This window comes from Anomaloglossus baeobatrachus, chromosome 3 (genome assembly GCF_048569485.1).
Source record: "Anomaloglossus baeobatrachus isolate aAnoBae1 chromosome 3, aAnoBae1.hap1, whole genome shotgun sequence".
In the NCBI taxonomy this organism is placed as follows: Eukaryota; Metazoa; Chordata; class Amphibia; order Anura; family Aromobatidae; genus Anomaloglossus; species Anomaloglossus baeobatrachus.
Genome location: NC_134355.1, coordinates 258,823,945 through 258,845,680, shown reverse-complemented (window position 1 = coordinate 258,845,680; position 21,736 = coordinate 258,823,945). Strand labels below are relative to the sequence as shown.

General features: G+C 45.9%; 1 protein-coding gene across 2 annotated transcripts in view; it reads left to right on the top strand.

Moving 5' to 3' along the window:
• Positions 1–21,736, top strand: part of SYTL3 (synaptotagmin like 3) — a 232,743-nt gene that overhangs the window by 120,348 nt on the left and 90,659 nt on the right. For both annotated transcript variants that reach the window (XM_075338237.1, XM_075338238.1), the window contains exons 3-5: positions 6,221–6,436; positions 8,247–8,311; positions 13,947–13,998. In XM_075338237.1, the coding sequence (XP_075194352.1) occupies positions 6,221–6,436; positions 8,247–8,311; positions 13,947–13,998 (333 nt within the window). The remainder of the gene's footprint in view (positions 1–6,220; positions 6,437–8,246; positions 8,312–13,946; positions 13,999–21,736) is intronic.

Sequence of the window (21,736 nt, the reverse complement as noted above, 5' to 3'; positions counted from 1 at the left end):
TGACGTCGCTGTGACGCCGCACCACCCGAACCCTTAGGAAGAAGGCGGGTCGCCGGCCAGAGCAACGTTGCAGGGCAGGTAAGTGCGTGTGAAGCTGCTGTAGTGATAATGTTCGCTACGGCAGCTATCACAAGATATCGCATGTGCGACGGGGGCGGGTACTATCGCGCTCGGCATCGCTATCATCGGCTAGCGATGTAGCAGCGTGCAAAGTACCCCTAAGTTTCCCTTGCTATTTGGCAGTAGGACAATAGGCCTAACATACAAAAAAGTCATTAAGAACTATCTTTCGCATAAGTAAAAACAAGGAGTCCTGTAAGTGATAATATGGCCCCACAGAGCACTGATCTCAACATCAGCTATTCTGTGAGGGATTACATGAAGAGACAAGGACTAGCAGAAACTGACATCCACAGACGATCTATGGTTCTCCAAGATCTTTGGAACTATCTTCTTGTTGAGTTCCTTCAAAAGCTGTGTGCAAGTGTAGGGCTAAGTTCACACAGGGCATCTTTTACTGCATTTTTGGTGCGTTTTTGAGTTCATCAAAATGCATGCATTTCCTTCTCCCAGCAAAGTCTATAAGATTTTGATTTTGCTGTCCATACTGGGCATCTTTTGTTGGCTGCATTTTTGAAGATGCACCCAAGATGCAGCATGGCAACTCTTATTGTGTTTTTCCAGCGTTTTTGAGTCCTTCCGATCAATAGATTTGACTTAAAAATGCACTGGGAAAAACGCAGTAAAAAGTGGTAAAAATGCATCAAAAACGTTTGCGTCATTGCGTTTTTGAAACGTTTTTGCCGTGGTGCGTTTTTGGTGCGTTTTTTTGGGATAAAAACGCTGCATCTTTGTGGTAAAAAAAAGATGCCACGTGTGAACATACCCTAAAGCCATATGCGCATGTTGCGTTTTTTCTTGCATTTTGGTTGCGATTTAAACTGCACAGTGTCAATGACAAAATGAATGCATTGTGCTTCCCCAGTAAAGTCTATGAGAAGTCACAAAATTCCATCCGCATGTTGCTTTTTTTCGGCAGTGTTTTGTTTGACAAATATTTGTCAAAATCGTTGCCTTAAAAAAAAGCTGCATGTCACTTCTTCATTGCATTTTGTGAACATTTTCCACTCATTAAAATGAATGAGATGTATCAAAACCCAACCAAAATGTTTAGCTGTGCGTTTTAACTGCATTTTGGTTGCATTTTGGAAGCATTCTTGTCAACAAAAACGCAGGTCTCCCAGTGTCTGTCTCTCTCTCTCTCTCTCTCTCTCTGTTGGTGTCGGTCTCTCTATCGGTGTCAGTCTCTCTATTGGTGTCGTCGGTCTCTCTGTTGGTCTTGGTCTCTCTCTCTCTTGGTCTCTCCCTCTCTCCCGCTCTCTCCCTCCTTCATACTCACCGATCACTGGCGTGGCGCTGCACAGCTGTCACACTGCTCCCCCAGCTTTTCCTGCTTCTGAAAGTGCCAGATGCTCATTAGGCTCATCTCATATTCACTGCTTCCTCCACCCACCAGTGCCTATGATTGGTTGCAGTCAAACACGCCCCCCACGCTGAGTGACAGCTGTAACCAATCACAGTCGCTGGTGGGCGGGTCTATATGGTGCAGTAAAATAAATAATTAAAAAAACGATGTGCTGTCCCCCCCAGTTGATACCCAGCCAAGATAAAACTACACAGCTGAGGGCTGGTATTCTCAGACTGTGGAGGCCTATCATTTTTAGGCTGCCCCTCAGCCTAAAAATATCAGCCAGCAGCTGCCCGGAATTGCCACATCCATTAGATTCAACAGTCCCGGGCCCTTACCTGGGTCATCCCGAATGCCCTGGTGCGGTGGTAATCGGGGTAATAAGGAGTTAATGGCAGCCCATAGCTGCCACTAATTCCTAGGTTAATCATGGCAGGTGTCTATGAGACTCCCCCCATGATTAATCTGTAAGTGAAAGTAAATATACACATACACTTAAAAAAATCCTTTATTTGGAATAAATGACAAAACAAAAACCCTATTTCACCACTTTATTAACCTCCCAAACACCCTTCCAGGTCCAGCATAATCCACATGAGGTCCCACGACTCTTCTAGCTCTGCTACATCACAAGCTGACAGCGAGCGGCCATAGAGCACGACCGCTAGCTGTGATCTCCACTCAGCTTGACTCCCTTCAGTTGCTATCATTGGTGACATCACTCAAGTTACCCGCAACCACAGCTGGAGTGATCCACCTGTGACAGCAAGTCGTCCGAGTGACTGACGTGAGCTGCACGATTAGCGGGACGTCACTCAGGTGATTTGCGGTCACAGGTGAGTCCTTCATCTGTGATTGCAAATCATGCTGCAATACAGAGACAGAGAAGCGCGATGACATTGAACTCAGGGGAAACTCGGATGTCACAGCTGTGGGCCCTGCACTACTGCCTGTGTCGTGACACTGACCTCAGAGGTTCACCCGAGTTCATTCTCATCGCGTGGCTCTCTCTGTCTGCTGTCAGTGGGCAGTCATGCTATCTATTCTTTCTGTGACGCCCCTAACTCTATCAGGGTGTCACAGGGAACTGCACCCCTTTCTTTCATGGTACGGAACTCAGCCTCCATGGTTCTGGGTTCCTACACACTGGTATTGCTTCCATCAGCACTCAAATCCTAACCACACCTCACACCACACCCTGCCAGGCATACCAGTGGGTGGTCTAGCTGGAAAAGGACGACCCACCGAGCGGTTAGGCAGACTAGTGGGAGGAAGGAAGTCAATTCAGTGGTAGCTCCCAAAGAGTGAGGAGCTGGGAGTAGTAGCTCCCTAGAGTTCAGTAGCAGCCCTCAGAGAGTGAGGAGCTGAGGGAGTTGTAGCTCCCTGTGTGACCTTGGTTGGTCGCTGACGGTGGTCTGGGACTGGAGGAGTCGGAGACCCGGTCGCAGGGTATTGGAAAAGGATGTACTGACTTAGTTTTGGAGAATGGTCAGCACCAGAATGTCCAGTAACCAGACCGGTACTGAGCACAGCGGGGTACAGGACCCTAGATCAGGCAGTAGGTTCACGCAACCTGATAATTCACCTGTGGAGGATAATCTCTTTATGAACTTCCCCCAAGAGCTCAGAGATCGAAGGCACCAACACAACGAGGGGGATAGGGCTTTCCAGCTCATGCGGCCCGCAAAAATCTCAAGTGTCAGCCATCGAGAGCACAGCTCCACTATTTAAATATAGGGAGCGGGACCCTGACAGCTTCAGGCTGAAGGGTCATTCAGGAACATCTACACAATTGTGCATGGTGGCAGGCTCCGGACCACTAAGCAATACCAATGGGGACGGACACCCAGATGGGCTCCCCAGAGTGGCAGCGGCAAATAGAGACTTGGTTTACTCCTGTGTCAGAGTCTGCTTAATGATTGCACTAATATTTCTACAGCCAAAGTGAGTACACTGCCTTCCCTGCATCCTGCCTGCCCGCATAGCCTGCAGAACGCCATCCGCCACCTACCATCCAGAGTACTGGGGTCTCCTCTACCCGTGGAGGGATCACCATCTAGCTGCCCCACTCCATCTCCCCCAGGTACTCCCATCGGCAGCGGCGGTACTCCTCTTACCGCGAACCACAGCTGGCGTCACGAACTATCTTTTGTAAAAATAATTGAGTGACCGCTGAGCCCCGGGTCCGGAGACCCTCGAGCAAAATTCCGGATCCGAGCAGTTTGCCTGCTCCCGAGGGCGGCACATTTCTATCTATTTTTTTTTTATCTATCCCTCTATCTATCTATGTATTCTAGCTATCTTTGAAATCCTATCCTATCATATTTTATTTCTCCTTTAATAAATGTGTGACACCCTTGCCTATCAGGTCATCACAGGGTATTGTGCAATCTGCCTTTCTGCACAGTATCCACCCTCCTTGGTTACGGTCCTGGTCCTTTGGTGTTGCTAACAGCTTAGCCAGTCAAAATCCTAGGTACACTTTACACCGAACCCACCAGACACACCACTGGGGGGGCCTAAAGGGAATAGGGCTGTCCACATGGAGGGTTGGTAGGGGGAAGTGATGAAAGTGAAAGAGAAGTGAAACAGGAGTGAGAGGAATAGGAGGTGAAAAGTGACTCTCCGAGAGGGAGAGGGCAATGGTCCGGAGCAGGGCTCCTGGAGTTACTAGGTGGCAGACGTTGGTCTGGGCCTGGTAGGAGCTGGAACCCCGGTCGCAGGGGATTGCGTCAAGGAGCACGGACTGCCGAGGAAGGCAGCTGGCGGCCTTGAGCCATCACCGGGCAGGGGCCCAGGGCACAATGGGGTACGTGGATCCCAGGTCGGGAAGTAGCTTCACGCGTCCCGGTAATTTACCCGATGGGGGTGAAGACTTCACGATTCATCCCCAACCCGCTCCAAAATTGGGGTACTAGCACACCGATGGGATAGGACTTTCCCAAATACAGTCCAAATAAATCCTACGCGTGAACCCTGAGAGCAAGCTCACTCCGTTAGCCATACGGGTGAGCGGGACCCGAAAAGTTTCAAGCTTGAGGGTTTAATTTCTGAAAAGGTGCCACTGAAAAGGCCACAGGCTAACAGCAACACCAAGGGCACGGATCCCAGCATGCTCCCTCAAAGCTGCTGTGGTGCTCAGACTTCTGGTTTACAAGTTGTCGGTGTCATTATTCCTGGACTGAGTGAGTACACTGAAAGCCCCTTTTCTACTACCCAACGGCACCTCAAACACCATCTCCCTAACGGGCCTTGGGGCACAAACCCCCTACCCACGGAGGGGTTAAACATCCTGCTGCCACACCATCGCCACCAGGCTCCCCCAAGAGCAGCGGTGGTTTCTCACATTACCACACACCGTGGGTGGCGTCACGAACTTTCAATCCCCCTGTAAATACTCCCCCCCCCCCTCTTGATTCTGAGTGGCCGCACGACCCCCGGGTCCGGAGACTTCTCGAGCCACCGCGGATCCGAGCGGCTCGGCCGCTGGTACGGGGGCGGCACAAATACACTGTCCAAAATGCATTGAAATGCATGTGTTTTGTTTTTGTCAAACAGTGTTTACATTTGTCAAGAGTCTGCCAGAGGGTGCATATTTGTTGTCAAACCAGTACGCAGCGTTGGGACATAGCCTAATTAGAAGAATTCATGGTTTGATGTTGTTTTGAAGGCAAAGGCTGATAATACCAAATGTTGGATTTGATTTAGTTTTCTATGAAGTTCACTTTGCTAATTAATAAAAATTAACTATTGACACTTCTATTTTTGAAGCATTTTTATTTTGCAACGTTTTTTCCAGACCGACCTAACAGTTTTGAATAGTATTGTATATTGGGGAAAGATTTTCTATTTTGATCTCCTTCTACAAAGCAGATCAATCCAAAAATGAGCTAGTTTGAGCCAAATTTCCTGAAAATCATGGTTTCATGCAAATTCGTTTTGAGATTCCCACCATTTCCCACACTACTGAAGTATTAAATAGCAGGCTAATGTCATTTTGTGTTGCCTCTCCATAATGTCCTGATGGTATGACATGTTACGAATTATCATACCTTATACAGCAGTGGTCAGTACTTTGGCTATCACAGATTCATCTATAATTTTAAGTCACTGGTTAAGTTTTTCTCCTGTAGAGTATAAGCTCTGATTGTTAACGAGGTACTCTTTCTTTCTCTTGTAGAGTGTAAGCTTGTATAGTCAGCAATTTCCTCTCTCATTCTCTTTTTATAGTAGATTGCAAGCTCTTATGGTCAGTAGAGTCCTCTCTCACCTGTAGAGTGTAAGCTCTTATGGTCAGTAGAGTCCGCTTTCTCTCTCCTGTAGGGTGTAAGCTCTTATGGTCAGTAGAGTCCTCTCTTTCTCACCTGTAGAGTATAAGCTCTTATGGCCAATGGGGACCTTTTTCTTTCACCTGTAAAGTGTAAGCTCTTATGGTTGTTGGGTTTTTTCTCTCCTCTCATCCATATGTATTTTCTGAGCAATTACAATCTTTCAAGTATTGAGACACTGGTTTATTTGACATGAATCGAAATTTCGGAGAAAGTTCAGCAAAGTCTCCAAGTTCCAATTTCAAAACATCCACTCATCACTAATTTATGTTGCAATAGCATACATAACATACATAACCCATTGACAGTTAAAATGCTGTTTATTGCAAGAAAGCAGCGATGTTATAAATTCTGTCCAGCCCTTTTAATGTGATGGCATAATTCTAATTTTCAGTTACATCTCTTTTTCTGTTATCTGACACAGAAAGCTGAAAACACATTTACAACAGCTTCGATGGAAAGGGGCAAAGAGTGCAAGCAGAGAATACGAAGAGCGGTCATGTGCTCGATGCCAGAAAGCTCTGGGAAGATTGCTGAACAGAGGTGCTGTCTGCAATGGGTGTAGTCACAGAGTGTGCCAGGAATGCCAAATTTACCGCTGCAGTATTATATGGAAGTGTACCGTCTGCAATGCTCATGGGTAACAAGTCTTTTCTTACATTCATCTGAGAACATTTTAAAGGGAACCTGTCAGCAGATTTGGGGCCTATAAGCTGTGGCCACCACCAGTGGGCTCTTATATACTGCATGTTAGAATGATGTATATAAGAGCCCAGGCCGCTGTGTAGAACATAAAAATAACAAAAATAACTTTATAATACTTACCTAAACGGTCACTGTGGTGGAGTTGGGTTATATGGGCATCTTCGTTCTCCAGTGCCGGCGCCTCCTCTTTCGACCATCTTCGTCCTCCTTCTGAAGCCTGTGTGCATGACGCATCCTACATCATACACACTTGCCGGTCCTGCGCAGGCGCACTACAAGACTTTGATCTGCCCTGCTCAGGGCAGATCAAAGTGCGCCTGTGCAAGACCTCAATGCCGGCAAGTGTGGATGACGTAGAACGCGTCATACACCTCGGCTTCAGAAGAAGGACGACAAAGATGGCAGAAAGAGGAGGCGCCGGCACCGGAGAACGAAGACGCCCATATGACCAAAATCCACCGCAGCGACCGTTTAGGTAATTATTTTAAAGTGATTTTTACGTCCTACACAGCGACCTGGGCTCTTATATACAGCATGTTAGAATGTTGTATATAAGAGCCCACTGGTGGTGGCCGCAGCTTATAAAGCAAAAAACTGGTGACAGGTTCCCTTTAAATTATGTGAACAACAATCTATAACATGTATATTGAATAAATAAGGGAATAGTTCTATTTTTTACTCTGTCTATGACTTTCCAATTTTATCACTCAAATCTTGTTAGAAAAAAAACTTTGCAAATTGTGTTCTGGTAGTGCAGACGTTACTGCGTATAAGATATTTCACAAACTGTAACAAATATCTATGATTATAGAGGTGTACTGTGTATTATACAGCACAGTACCAGGTACATGTGGAAAATAATCCTCAGGAGTATCCGACATCTCCTACTCGCATGCTTATCCTTATTAAGAAGCCCTCCATCATGTCACTGAAGTTGCCAATATTCTTGACCATCGTTTACAAACTGTTTTTCTCTGAAGCACCGCTTTGTTTCAGAGTCAAACGTACAAGGCTGAAAACATACAGCTGCAGTCTGATACAAGGCTCCCGTTATTACAAAATTCCTAACCTATAGACTTATACTTTTGGTTTTCCAATGTGTCTGTAAAATTATTGGCATTCCATAATGTTTAGATAAATTGTTAAAAATAGTAAATTAAAAATCACATTGGCAATTATAAATATTATATATTTTCACAAAGCAGCCAAATTCAATAAATACCTATAAAAACTATTTATTTTTAAAAAATATCCACAATTCAGCATTGTGGACAGGCAGCCACCTTCCCCTGTGTGTTAAAGGTTTCGATATGCTTCTCCAGTGTATCTGTAGTGAGTGACACCTATGGATCCCAATAGGAGCAGATAAGTGGCAGTTTCACCTACCGTTCTTGCACTTGTGTCTAGGTTTAGGATATATTCACACGTGGTAGAATTATTGAAGAAATCTCCAGAACTGTATTATCTGATTGGGGCTTGCATAAATCTATTCTGCAATCCACAAACTATTGAAACAACCCCATTCAGATGTAAGGAACTGGGACATTTCTTAGATTTGACATGTGTGATTATACAATAATTGTGTATTGCTGGTTATATGACATTTTTTTTTTGCTATGATTTTCTGTCTACACTTGAAGCAAGTTAAGAGTATTTGATAAAGCACAAGTAGGCATGTGATTAAAGCAAAATGTGATAATATTTCAGATGCTAACCTTTGATGATGTTTCTTCTATGTATAATAGTGAAGTTAAAATAAAGACTGGCGAGTGGTTTTTTGACGAAAGAGAAAAGAAATTTCCATCTGCAGGTAATATTTCTTCTAAAACATATCACCGGTATTGATACGTTGATACGGCTTATTGTGGATGCAAATTTTGCTTGCTAATCGGTACATAAGATGACTGCATTTGCTAGAGTTATGACGTATGCGGAACTAGGCAGCTGAGCTTAAAGCACATCTATCACCAGGATTTTCCAGCATAACCTAATGCTAGTGCTATACTGACACGATCAGACTGATTCTATACATACCTTTAGTTGTCAGCTTGGATGTAAAAGTTTTGAAATCCAAGAAAATAAAGTTTATAAAATCAGCAGCTTGTTGAGTGACCGCAGCTGATAGCTGGGGTGGGTATTCATAGTTATCCCCTCCCCCTTTTATTTATTCTAATTCTATTATGGAATCTATTTACTTTGTGACTTAAAGGACCTGTGCTGATGTCATACCTATGTGTGGCGCCCCTGAGGCTTCAGTCGCCACAGGGCATTGCATTTAATTTGGTGTGCAATGCTTGGACTCAGGTGATGGAGGAGTTAATCACTAGTGTTGTTTTTCCACTTAAAAAAATATCTAGCTGAGTCACCACTTACACAGGAAGCCAAGCAATCTGGGGAATTCCAGGTTGCCAGGGCAACAGCCACTGAGTCATCCCAAGGGTGGGGGCACTGAGTGAGTAAGAGACACACAAACCTTTTTAACGAGAGTTCAGTCTGGGAGCCGGTGAGAGCAGACAGCCTTGAGAGAGGAAGGAGAGCAAGGCTGGTCCTGGAGATAGGAGACTGGTGGACATTGTCCCAGGACCAGGGGCCACAACACTGCACTGAGTCTGCAGGAATGAGACTGGAATAGGGCGAGAGGCGACCGGTGGAGATGGTTAGACAGCAGAGACATGGTAGCTGAGGATCAGCCTAACCGTTCCCACAGTGCCAGCGCAGTCTGGGTAAAGAGCCCTCGGTTTGGGAAACTTTCATGGACTCTAACAAATCTACAGGGGTTGGGGATTTCATGTCCCATCGCCCCCCACCCACTTTTCTGCAGCACAGTGACATAGGATCCAGGGTCAGGTTTACAGCCAGGTCCCACGGCGAGGACCTGCGTCACCTGCATACGGGATGGGTCACTTAACACGGACAGCGGAGTCCCCAAGTTGCTTCAGGCCATGGGGAGCCTAGAGTCCGTGCAAGGAGGAAGATCTCACACATTTCCACAGACACTGATGATTGCCTCTTATTCACCCGGGACCAGCTCGAGTCCATCCATGGCGGCGGAAAGCGGCACCTCTGGGGAGCTTTAAGAACTGTGAGTAAAAATAATTTTGAATTGCAGCCCCGGTGTTGTCCTTGCAATTGCCGGCGGCGCTATCAGCCATTCCCATAGCCCTCATCCTCCCTGGGGCTCGCTCCACTTGTGGGGAGCTGAACTATCTGGGCTGCGTTAACATCAGCCCCGGAGGAGAGCAACATCTTGCAGCGGTAGCTAATCTCTGGCCACCACAATGGGTGGCGTTGAAAAGCATTCCCCATTCCCATCCAACACCACTCCTGGAAGAGGAAAAGTCGCAAGAGGGGTCTGCGGCGGAAAAGGCCGAGACTCCAGTCACCACTGCAACTGGTGACATGCTTCCCAGGAACCCTTCACCCTCCTTCCATCCCCCCTTTACATCTTGCACCCGCTTGTTTGTCTTTTACATGTAGCCGACGGGGCCACGTAGCCGGGTCAGGCCAGTCACAGCAACCCCACAAAACCACTGGCCCGGTGACGAGTAACCCCTTAGGACCCGTGGGGCGCTACATATGCGACCAGAAGGGGCAGGATTTCAGCCAACATAGCTGATACTAGGAAGCAATATATTTTTTTTTCTGAGGCCACGACCTTTCTGATTACATTGGTATGACATCAGCACAGGTCCTTTTAGTCACAAAGCAAATCGGTTGTATAATAGAATTAGCCTAAATAACAAGGGGAGGGGATTATTATTAATATTCACCCCAGCTATCAGCTACTGCAGCTGCTGTCACTCAACAAGTTGCTGATTTTACAAACTTTACTTGTTTGTGTTTCAAAACCTATACATCTGAGCTGACAACTAAAGGTATGTATAGAATCATATGGGGAAAGTTGAGGAGGAAACAGGCAGGGCACTACTCTATATAGTCAGGATCAGTTCACAAACAAGCATGTCACTGCTGCAAACTCTGCCGGTAATACGTTTAACTAGTTTTTGCCAGGATAATCACAGCTCCGTGGTGCACATATACAAAGTCCACATGAGTCCAAGGCATAAAGGTAAGAAAAAATATGAGCACTCACCGGTTGTTTGCTGTGTGAAAAAAACCTTTTATTCAGGCATCGGAGTTACATGCTGTGCAAGGAGGGGAGAGGGAAGGAACAGGCAGAACGTGTAGACGACGATCGTTTCGCACACCTGCGGTGCTTCAACGGGTCTGACCCGTTGAAGCACCGCAGGTGTGCGAAACGATCGTCGTCTACACGTGCTGCCTGTTCCTTCCCTCTCCCCTCCTTGCACAGCATGTAACTCCGATGCCTGAATAAAAGGTTTTTTTCACACAGCAAACAATCGGTGAGTGCTCATATTTTTTCTTACCTTTATGGTATGTATAGAATCAGTCTGATAGTGCCAGGATAGCACTGGCTTTAGGTTATACAGGAAAATCCTGGTGATTGGTGCTCTTTAATGGCTGCTTTGTATTGAGTTCTTCTTCTCTCAATCAGAGACTGTGATAAATGTCGCCATAATGCTCCCCATTCAAGTACATGAATCCTGCAGTACTGAATGCTGAGGTCAAGTCAAATTCTAACAATTTAATGCCAAACAGACTTATTGTCAAACAGTCTCAGGTGTTTAGAATTTAAAGTTGTAAAAAATGTTTGATTGCAGCCAGTAAAATCAATGCAAACATTTTTTTTAAGAACTTTTACATCCAGTTTCGTTGAAAATTTGGTGTGAGAGCCTGGAGACACCTCATAAAATGGAATATGCTGTAGTGTAACATACTCACCTGACCCCATTTCAGCACCATCGGCCTCTGATGTTGGATGCTGCTGTTTTGAACCTATAGGCAGCAATGACCTCATGAGAGTTAAGGCCGCTTTACACGCAACGATATATCTAACGATATGTCGTCGGGGTCACGTCGTTAGTGACGCACATCCGGCCTTGTTAGACATATTGTAGCGTGAAACACAAATGAGCGACTGTGAACGAGCAAAAATACTCACCTTATCGTTGCTCGTTGACACATCGCTCATTTAAAAAAATCGAACGTCCTTCTGTGCTCCGGTTGTTCATCGTTCCCGAGGCAGCACACGTCGCTCCATGTGACACCCCGGGAACAATGAACTGCAGCTTACCTGCGGCCGCCGGCAATGCGGAAGGAAGGAGGTGGGCAGGATGTTACGTCTCGCTCATCTCCGCTTCTATTGGCCGGCCGCTGTGGGACGTCGCTGTGGCACCGAACGTCCCTCCCCCTTGAGGAAGAGGATGTTCGCCGCCCACAGCGAGGTCGTTCGGGAGGTAAGTACGTGTGACGGGGGTTACCGAGTTTGTGTGGCACGGGCAACAAATTGCCCGTAACGCACAAACGATAGGGGCGGGATGTGATCGCACATGCGAACGCATGATAAATCGCCGCGTGTAAAACGGCCTTTACTGATGATATAATTTCAGTTTGGGCGCAGATTCTTCTCCATATGTTTTTCAAGGAGAATAAATCGCCTTTCAAATGAGCAATACGCACAATGTCCAGCCAAGACGTTCTGATGTATGTTCTCCTGTTGGCCATTGTGATTAATGCTCAGCCATTTAGTCTTTATATAACTATATAGAATGTATGTTCTGTCTGGCTGAGTGGCTAATGGCTGTGGCCATTTGGAACAATTACAGAGATGGTTCAGTGCTCTATTTAAATCTTCTGAAGTCATCCTGCTTTTGCCTATAAATTGCTATCTGTAATTATGTATACAATTGCATGAAAACCTCCTCCATTTTTTTTATTTTTTTTTTAACTAAAATCCCCAATAATATGAAAATCAATTAAGCCTCTTCAGCCGATTTTGTCAGGACTACTGATGGGCGGACCTGCAGATATCCAGGATGGGCCCGAAATTGATCACGGATGCTGGTCCCCATATAGGTAAATGGGGACCTGAGTCGTTCACTTTAAAATGGAGCAGGCACGTTATACTTACCGAGTCTCCCATGCAGCTGTAACACTTGTTCCGGGGCACTCATGCTACTTCCAGGGCCGCTCATTATCCTTCTTAAATATGCACTGCCTCCCCCACCCACCGACAGTCCCGGAATCTCTGATTAGTTGCGGTCAGACAGCGCCCCTGCCCTGTGTGACAGCGTGTCTGACTGCTTTCAATCACCGATGTTGTGTGTGTCCCTATCATGGTGTAAAAATAAATAAATTAAAAAAAGTAGCGTCGTGTCCCCCCAAATTATGATACCCAGCTCAGATAAGGAAATGATAATGTCTCGTTCTTCAATCTCTTGAGTCCTGTGATTGGCTGGAACGGGATGTGATCGCTTCCAGTCTCAACAGAGACCAATGGTGCTGGAGTGTCAAGACTTGTTGGTGGTATGTGCCGCCCTGGCAAAACCAGGGTGTCATAGAGGTCTGCATCCATCTTTTTGGTGCAGATCTCACTCTCCCTTGGGGAGTTTCCCACACCGATACACACCAGCCAATCAGGCCCACTCACCCCCTCCCCAGGAAAAGGGAGGGGGGCGAGAGGAGCTTAGAAAGAGCAGAGCAGAGTTTGAGCGGTAGTCAGTCTGCAGGAGGAGAGAGGTCTGGAAGCAGCCCCTGTGTGGAGCTAGGAAAAGTGGCAGTAAGGGCCTCAGGAATAGGCCAGCCTCTTGTGGGACCTGAAGTGGACCGGGAGAAGGTAGTGGCCCCCCCGGTGCTGACTATCGGGACACAGTCCGGACCTGTGTACAAAACAGACACAGACATCAGGCAGGAGAACAACACCTGAATTGCACGCACGGGTGTGGGACCCGTCCTCACAGCATCCGTGGGCACCAGTTACCAGCAATTTGGTTTACAAAAGACTCTGAGTATTTTTTCCATCTGCGTTCCTGACCCTCCACATCAATCCAGCTTCATCCAGCACTACGATAACCGAACTGTGAGTATACTATTCCCTGCAACCCCTGCCACCACCACAACCCCCAACTGGACCCCGGGACTACACCTCCCCTACCCGTGGAGGGGATTCCACCTTGCTGCCCCACACCACCAGTCTCGGGCACGGTCCACAGAGGCAGCGGCAGTGCCACCATCTCATCACCGCAACCCACGGGTGGCGTCACGGACAATCTCCCCTACCTAATCCCCTTTTTGTTGTGGAGCCTGGGATCACAGACCAGGTCACGCCACCGTGATACTTACAGAAGTGACCCCTTGGCCCAGATCTGAGTACCCTCTATCCCTGGGCGACACAAGTATATCTTCTATTATTTGTTTATACCCGACTCTGACTTTTAAAAAGTACATTTGTGAGTCCAACAACTAGGTAACATTTTGTATGAAGATGTAATTATACTTGAATTTTTTTCAAATACAGCATACTAATGTATAAAATAGTTCTATATACTGTTGTTTAAATGTAATATAATATCTGTCTTTTATAGGAAAACATGAAACAGCTGGCGCAAAACTATTGAAGTCCTATCAAAAAATGAGGTAAGTAATTTAAAAGTTGAAAAATAGCTATCATTTAAATTCCCAGAGGAACATTGGCCTATACACTGACGATCAAAAAGATAATAATGTTTTGAGCTTTTGACTTTCAGAACACATCTCGTTATCCACTACAGCTTCGAACGTGCAACTACCTTCATTTTATAGACAATCATCTTGGCTACCTCATACATAAATTTGACTTGCAACTATTTAGTATCAGATCAGTTATGCCAATTCCTGTCACTTCATTGTTACTTTTTTGCTCCTGTGGTGAAAAAATCTTTTTCTTCCTGTATATTACAAATTACAACCTGTGCTTACATTGCCTAATGACTCAGTGTGTTATTAGGTTTATTCCCAAGAGAAAGGTCACTGATTTAAAGAGCAGCCATGTCGAAGATTTCCCAAGAATAGAAAAAACACATCATCCGTTCATCAGTGGTCTGTTGGCCAAGAATATTTCACAGTGCATCATGTGAGTGTTATGACACTTGGAAGAATACAAAATGAAGTCCATCTATCCATCCATGCAACCATTCAAAAGCCAAAAGCTGGTGTGATGCCCCAGGGCTGTGGGGAACTCGGTCCCGGGCATGTGGTGCGCAGGGGGGAACAGTCTTGGTCGCGGCCAAAGCCCGGTTTCGTGACCCTGGGGTCTGCTCCAATAAAAGGGGTGAAAAATGGGAAAAATAAAAGAAAATAAAATGAAAGACTTTTCGACTATGCCACTTGCGGTTGTGGCCAGCTTATCGAAGCCGCCGCTGTAGGGTCCTGCTGGGGCTGGTGGAGTAATGCAGATTAGGTGTTTTGGGCCCTCTGCAAGCAGGGCTAGGCCCCAGTCGTAGATGATGAAGAGACTGTAGCAAGGGACAGTCAGAGTATGTGTACGGAGGGGAAAAGGAAACAGTCCACACCGGTTTTGCAGTTTCAACTTGCCTTTTTACTTTGGCTTGGTACCTGGACCCGCTGGTGCCGGTTTCAGGTGTTCCCACTCCCCTTGTTCTCCGTGCCAGCTGTTACCTAGGGTAGCTGTCCTCCGGGCACACTTGTTGGTAGTGTGTTCCCGATGCTTAGAGCTTCTGGGGGAGCCCCTCCGTTTGAGTCTTGGTCCTATTGCAGGCAGCCTGGACTATTTAATAGGTGGACTTCTGTCCCTGATCCGAGGTCCTCACTTTGCTGCTGATGCTTCAGACTCTTTGGTTGGTGAGGGACCCTGGAGATCCCTTCACCTGGCAGATGTAACAGTTGACCATAAAGTGTCCCGCTGTCCTAGAGTCTGCATCCCGCCTTGTGCTGAGTTCTGTGAGCCTTGGTTCCATACTTCCACAGGCGCCCCGCGATTCCTGGAGTCCTATACTTCCACTGGTAACCAACGGTTCCTGGAGTCCCAGTTCCTTATCTCGCAGTCCTTGTCTCCATTACAGCGTCCTGTTCTTACTTTAGGTATTTTCACCTTTCCTTCTTTACTTGACTCCTCACCCTCTCACTCCTAACTCCCCTCACTCCTTCACTTCCAACTCTCCACTTCTCTTCCTCCCGCCAACTTCCCAACTGACCATTGGCCCCTCCCCTTGCTAGGTCGCTCCCTACAGATTGGGTGGCAATTAGCCAATAACTGCCCATCCCTTTTACCTGTTGCTAGGCAGTCTCCCAGTCTGGAATTGGGGTTATGTTTGTGGCCTGAGAGTGCTGGTGTGTTGACTGGCATGGATATTCCGGGATTTGGGTTTCCACAGTTCACATTTATTTGTGGCACCTGAGACCTCAGGGCTACACTGGATGTCCGAGCAAAATGTTGGAGTCAACAAGTCGACTCATTATAAGGTCTATCAGTTCTGGCTTGACAAACACGGCATTGTGGGTGGCTTGTATGCTTTATAATTGTGAAATCACAGATATCCATGAATGCTCTGGGCGACAGACGTTACACAAGTCTGAAATGGTGGCCCAAAAAAAATGAAGAAGCCTCAACTTCAATATCGTCATAAGAAGCGTTGGCTCGCGTGTGCAAAAAAGTACGAAAAGTGGAAAGTAGAAGATTGGAAATGTGTGATTTGGAGCGATGAGACGAATGTTAATAAACTAAGCTATGAAGGGTGCAAATGGGTCTAGAAGAAACAAGGGAAAAAGGTTAACTGATCGGTAAATTGAAGGAACTGTCAAGTTCAGTGGAGGAAGCCTGATGATATGTGATTGTGTCACAATCAAAGGCATTGGATACTTGACCAGGATTGATGGTGGCCTCAATGCTGAGCGATGTGTGAGTATCCTACAAGACAAGTTACTTCATATCCTCGAGTACTAAAGGTATGAAAAGGACAACATAGTGTTCCAGCAGGACAATTACTTGAAGCATATATCAAGATTAGTAAAGAAATAGTTCAATGACCATGAAGTAGAGCTACTGAATTGGCTCCCACAGACCCCAGACCTGAATTCAATTGAGCTCTTTTGGCTAGAGTTGAAGAAAAATCTGTATACTTACCCAAGTGAGTCAACCAATATACACCAATATTGGGAATGTGTAGAAGAGACCTGGGATCAGATTACGGTAGACATGCTTGAATCTGATCAAGAGTAATGCTGGGTTCACACATAGAAATGCAGCCGCGATCACAACGGGCGACCTGACCTTATAAGGATCGCTGCTGCGACGTTACATGGTCGCTGGTGAGCTGTCGAACAGGCAGATCTCACCAGTGACCAGCCCCCAGCCAGCAGTGACGGGTGGAAGCGGTGTTGCGCTTGGTAACTAAGGTAAATAATGGGTAACCAAGGGCTTGGTTACCCGATATTTACATTGGTTACCAGCGCACACCGCTTAGCGCTGGCTCCCTGAACGCCAGAGTACACATCGGGTTAATAAGCAAACCCTTGCTTATTTACCCGATGTGTACTCTGGCGTGCAGGGAGCAGGGAGCCGGCAGCACAGGCAGCGTGAGAGCGGCGGACGCTGGTAACGAAGGTAAATATCGGGTAACCAAGGAAAGGGCTTCCCTTGGTTACCCAATGTTTACCCTGGTTACAGCTTACCGCAGGCTGCCAGAAGCTGGCTCCCTGCTCCCTGCTCGCTTCAGTTCGTCGCTCTCTCGCTGTCACACACAGCGGTGTGTGCTTCACAGCGGGAGAGCAACGAGCAAAAAATGAAGCAGGACATTCAGTAATGAGCGGCAACCTCACAGCAGGGGCCAGCTCGTTGCTGTGAGGTCACACACAGCGACGGGACGTCGCTGCTACGTCACAGAAAATGGTGACGTAGCAGCGACGTCGCCGTCGCTGTGTGTGACACCACCTTAAGTTCAGAAGGGTTCAGGCAGAGTTGAAAACCAAATATGGATTTACAAAATACTAACAAATTGATAAAAATGTAAATTTACATTTTTTAGGAGCAAAACAATAACAATGCAGTTATAGCGCCCCACGGGGCAAGTGGTTAACCTACTCGTTGCCGGGCCATTGCGGGTCGGGTCAGGCGATGTCACGGGTGGCCTTGCCCGATTCCGTTGCCCCAAGGCGTACAGTAAATGAAGGGAAAGCGGGTGATAGGGGAAGTTTGTCGTGACGCCACCTATAGTATGCGGCCAGGGTTTAGCTGCCGCTGCATAATTCCTCACCGAGGCAGGTATTGTGGCAGCCGGGATGGTGTCACTCCCCACAAGCAGAGTGGGTGCCGGTTGGATGACTGGAAAATGGGAGTCCCCTGGAAGTGTCAAAGTGCAGGGCGACGGCGTCGCTAAACAGAGTCTAAGTCAGCAATTGCGGTTCCAGGTTTTTTTACTCACTGATTTAAAGCTGCACCCAGGTGCTGTTCTCTGCCATCGTGGACTCCGGTCAATCCCAATCAAGTAAGGGGCCACCACCGGTGACTTAGGAGAGAGCGAGAATGTTCTTTTCCTAGGATGTCCCCCTCAGCAGTTAGGTACCCGGGCTGAGTTCCCAGTCCAAGAGTTCCAGAGGTGTCTTGTCAGAACTATTTTCCCAACTCGTCTGTTTTTGATGTGAGTGTGTTGCGCCTATTTTTACCCCAAGTGGAACCCGCCCCCCCAGGTGGCTGGCTTCAGTGACAGGGGAAGTCCCATGCATCGTGATGGCCACCCCCCTCCCTACCCTGAGCCATCCGACATTGTGTGAAGGCTCCTATGCTGTATGTAGAGTGGGAATTGAGGTGCAGTACCCTGTGGCGACCAGAGCCTCAGGGGCGCCACAATCCCCCATGGCAAATGGCAGCACTCCTGGGCTGCAAAAAAACACAGCACCACAATTTTTATATGCATGCAACAGGTTAACAAGAAAACATCCTTCCCTTTATGGGAGGCATCAATAATTTCAAACATTTCAAACATTTTCAACAATACCGGTCACAGGTCATCAAAACATTTCAAGGCAATAATTATCAGCAATTAGAAAATATTCTGCACATGAAAAACATTAACAATTATTCTTGCTTGGTTGCTAGTGTTTCCAGAAGGATGATCCCGACCGACTGGTTTGGCACGATCACTGGACATCCTCTAGCATAATGTCCTGACTTGCCGCAATGGCGGCAGATGGGCTGCCCGTCAGCATCGTAATGGTCAGTCACTGGGAGCGGTGGGTTATTCCCACGTCGCCAAGAGGGGAGATTATCAGCACTGGAAGCCTGTTCAATGGTCACTGGGTCCCTGGTTTGGTCTGCATTACCTTGGTCAGAGCAGACATGCCTTTTCTCAGTTCCAAAATCTAGAGTTGCAATTCAAATAAGCTGTACAGTCTATCCTGGAAAACATTTTCCACTCTTGGCTGCAGACATGGAGTTTCCTGGTAATTTCCGGCAGTGAGACTCTCTCTTTCGCGCTCTTATCTGGGCTCCTCCCATGCTTTCGCGCTCTTTTTACAGGTTCCGCCCACAGAGCATGCCCCTTCTTTTCCCATATGGAATAATAAATGGCAACTGTCATTTTTTGCGAACGCCAAATTAACCAATTTAACACAGTGCTGTAGGTGCACAGTGCCCAGTTGCATGGGCACGTAATCCTGTTTGTGTCGCCAAATGTAGCGCCCCATGGGGCAGGTGGTTAACCTACTCATTGCCGGGCCGTTACCAGTCTGTTTTTGATGTGAGTGTGTTGCGCTTATTTCTACCCCCAAGTGGAACCTGCCCCCCAGGTGGCTGGCTTCAGTGACAGGGGAAGTTCCATGCATCGTGATGGCCACCCCTCTGCCTATCCTGAGCCATTCCACCCTGTGTGACGGCTCCTAAGCTGTATGTAGAGCGTGAATGTGGAACACTGGTGATTAACCCCACCCTTACCTGAAATGGATACCGCACTTTAATTGAGGTTCAGCACCCTGTGGCGACCAGAGCCTCAGGGGCACCACACAGTGACATCACATGAATCTGCATAACTAATCATATGATAAATAGTTGCAAGTCAAACGTATGTATGAGACAGACCAGATGATTATCTATCAAATGAAGGTAGTCGTCTTATGCTCAAAGCTGTAGTGGATGATGAGACATTGAGCCAGAAAGTCAAAAGTTCAAAACATTGTTACCCTTTTGCTTGTTTGTGTAAATCGCTTTTTTGACCAATTTTTAATAGGAAAACAGGCTACTTAATAATTGTGCACACCTTCATAAAGAATGTTAATATTCTTAGGCCACACCCTAATTACATAAATATACACCACCTGATATTCTTCAAACCAATAAGCATTCAATACAGCTTGGAGTTGGAAAATATACATAAAAATAGATGATCTGGTCAAAATACTCACTTGCTTGATCTCCTGGGGCTCATGTCACCTAAATATGTCACTTGAGCTTTGCAACCAATCAGTAGCCATTTCACTCTCACTTACTGTCACCTGAAAGAAGTGAGTGCATGCTGCTGCTTTCTCACTCTTTTGAAATCAGTTATGTCTGAAATAATGTGTGTGAAGTGACTGCAGATTGGCTGAAGGGCTTGTGCGACATAACATCACACGAGCTCCAGGAGCACAGATAGCAAGATCACTGGAACAGCACTGGCACCAGAGGATAGTACAGAATAGCTGCTATTATTTTATAAGGAAGAATATACAGTAGCAATTGAGAAGGGTCAACCCCTTTAAATGCAGTGTGAGCCAACCCCTTGAAGTGCAGTGTTTTGTATGATCGGTAGAGATTTCAACACCCAGAATCCAACAAACCTGTATCACATTTCTGCCTTTATAGTATAGCAAATATAATTTCATGATAGGCACAATTTAAGAAATTCAATAAATTAAGAAAATAACAAGTTCTTCAATAAAAGCAAAACAATATAGTTCAGTCAACTAACTTCTGTTATTAGCTTTAAAAGGGAATCTGTCACTAGTCCCTTATTGACTGCTTTCTTCATATACTATGCATAGGTACTGTCAAGCATGGCCTTAAGGATGGGATTATGTTAAAGCATTATACTTCCTCTCCTGTAAATTGTGATTTTGATATTTTGGAAATTGCTATCAAAGGCATATTTTGAGATTATTATAACTGACATGTAAACCCACTCTTTGTAAAGGTAATCATGTTCCCAAGGCAATCATTCAGTGCCTACTTTGCAAGTAAAGATGACTCTACCAGTGAGAAATCAGTTACAAAACATAATTTCAATAAAGAGTTTACACATGGTTCACTTCTTCATTACATTCATCATTTCCAGTCATGTCAATGACTGTTAACTACTATAAGGCTAAAGTTGGATCTAGGTTTTTTGACAGCCGGGGCAAGAATTCAAAGTTCTGAATTATTACACTGCAAACTTTCAGGATTATCCTGTGGCAGATGCAAGAGTGGACAGTTATACTGTATGAGTGGAAGTACTTGAGTTACATACTTCCGGCCACATTCCGACTAGACGTGTCCAGCCTCACTCAACTCACTTGTTTTGAGCGAGGTTACGCTTGTCTAGTCAGCACATGATCACATTTATGCAAATCGTCACTTGTAGTTGGTACCGCCTGTACCAAAAAATCCTGAGATCGTGCAGTGTGCTCACTGTGACAATTCAGTAGTCAGCAGTCACCTATGGTGACTGCAGATATTCATCACAAACTTTGAAAACCCCCATAATACTCCTATTATAAATAAAAACATAGTAACTTTTCAAATGACACAACACTTTTACATGGACAAGTATCATGTAATCTTACAAGTTATGGATAGTTACATATGTACAGGATCAGAACTAATAACAGCAAAATATATCCCCAGAACCACCATCAATACATAAATACATCACCATAACCACCATCTGTACAGAATTACATCAGCAGGACCACTATCAATGCAGAAATACATCACCAGAACCAACATCATTACAAGAATACATCACCAGAACCACCAGCAACACATGCATAAATAATTAGAATCACCATCAGTACATGATTACATCACCAGAACCACCATCAGTACATGAATACATCCCCAGCATCCCCATCAGTACATGGTATATCATTTGCAATGTCAGGTCAGCCCTATATAATGTATCACATGAACCTACAACTCCAAGTATATCCTTAACAATGAGAAGATACTGGGATAGTTGTTATTCCCAATCATAATCAGACTGTACTAATGATGCAGTCAGTATCAAAAATAAACCTTTACATTCAGGTAACTTATTGATATCATCTTCTCAGATTGAAGTCATTATTATTCTTTTCTTTTTCATCTTCTCTGCATGCCATGATGACTTTTCACATCCATAGCTTGTCTCTGAAAATTTCTCTATAT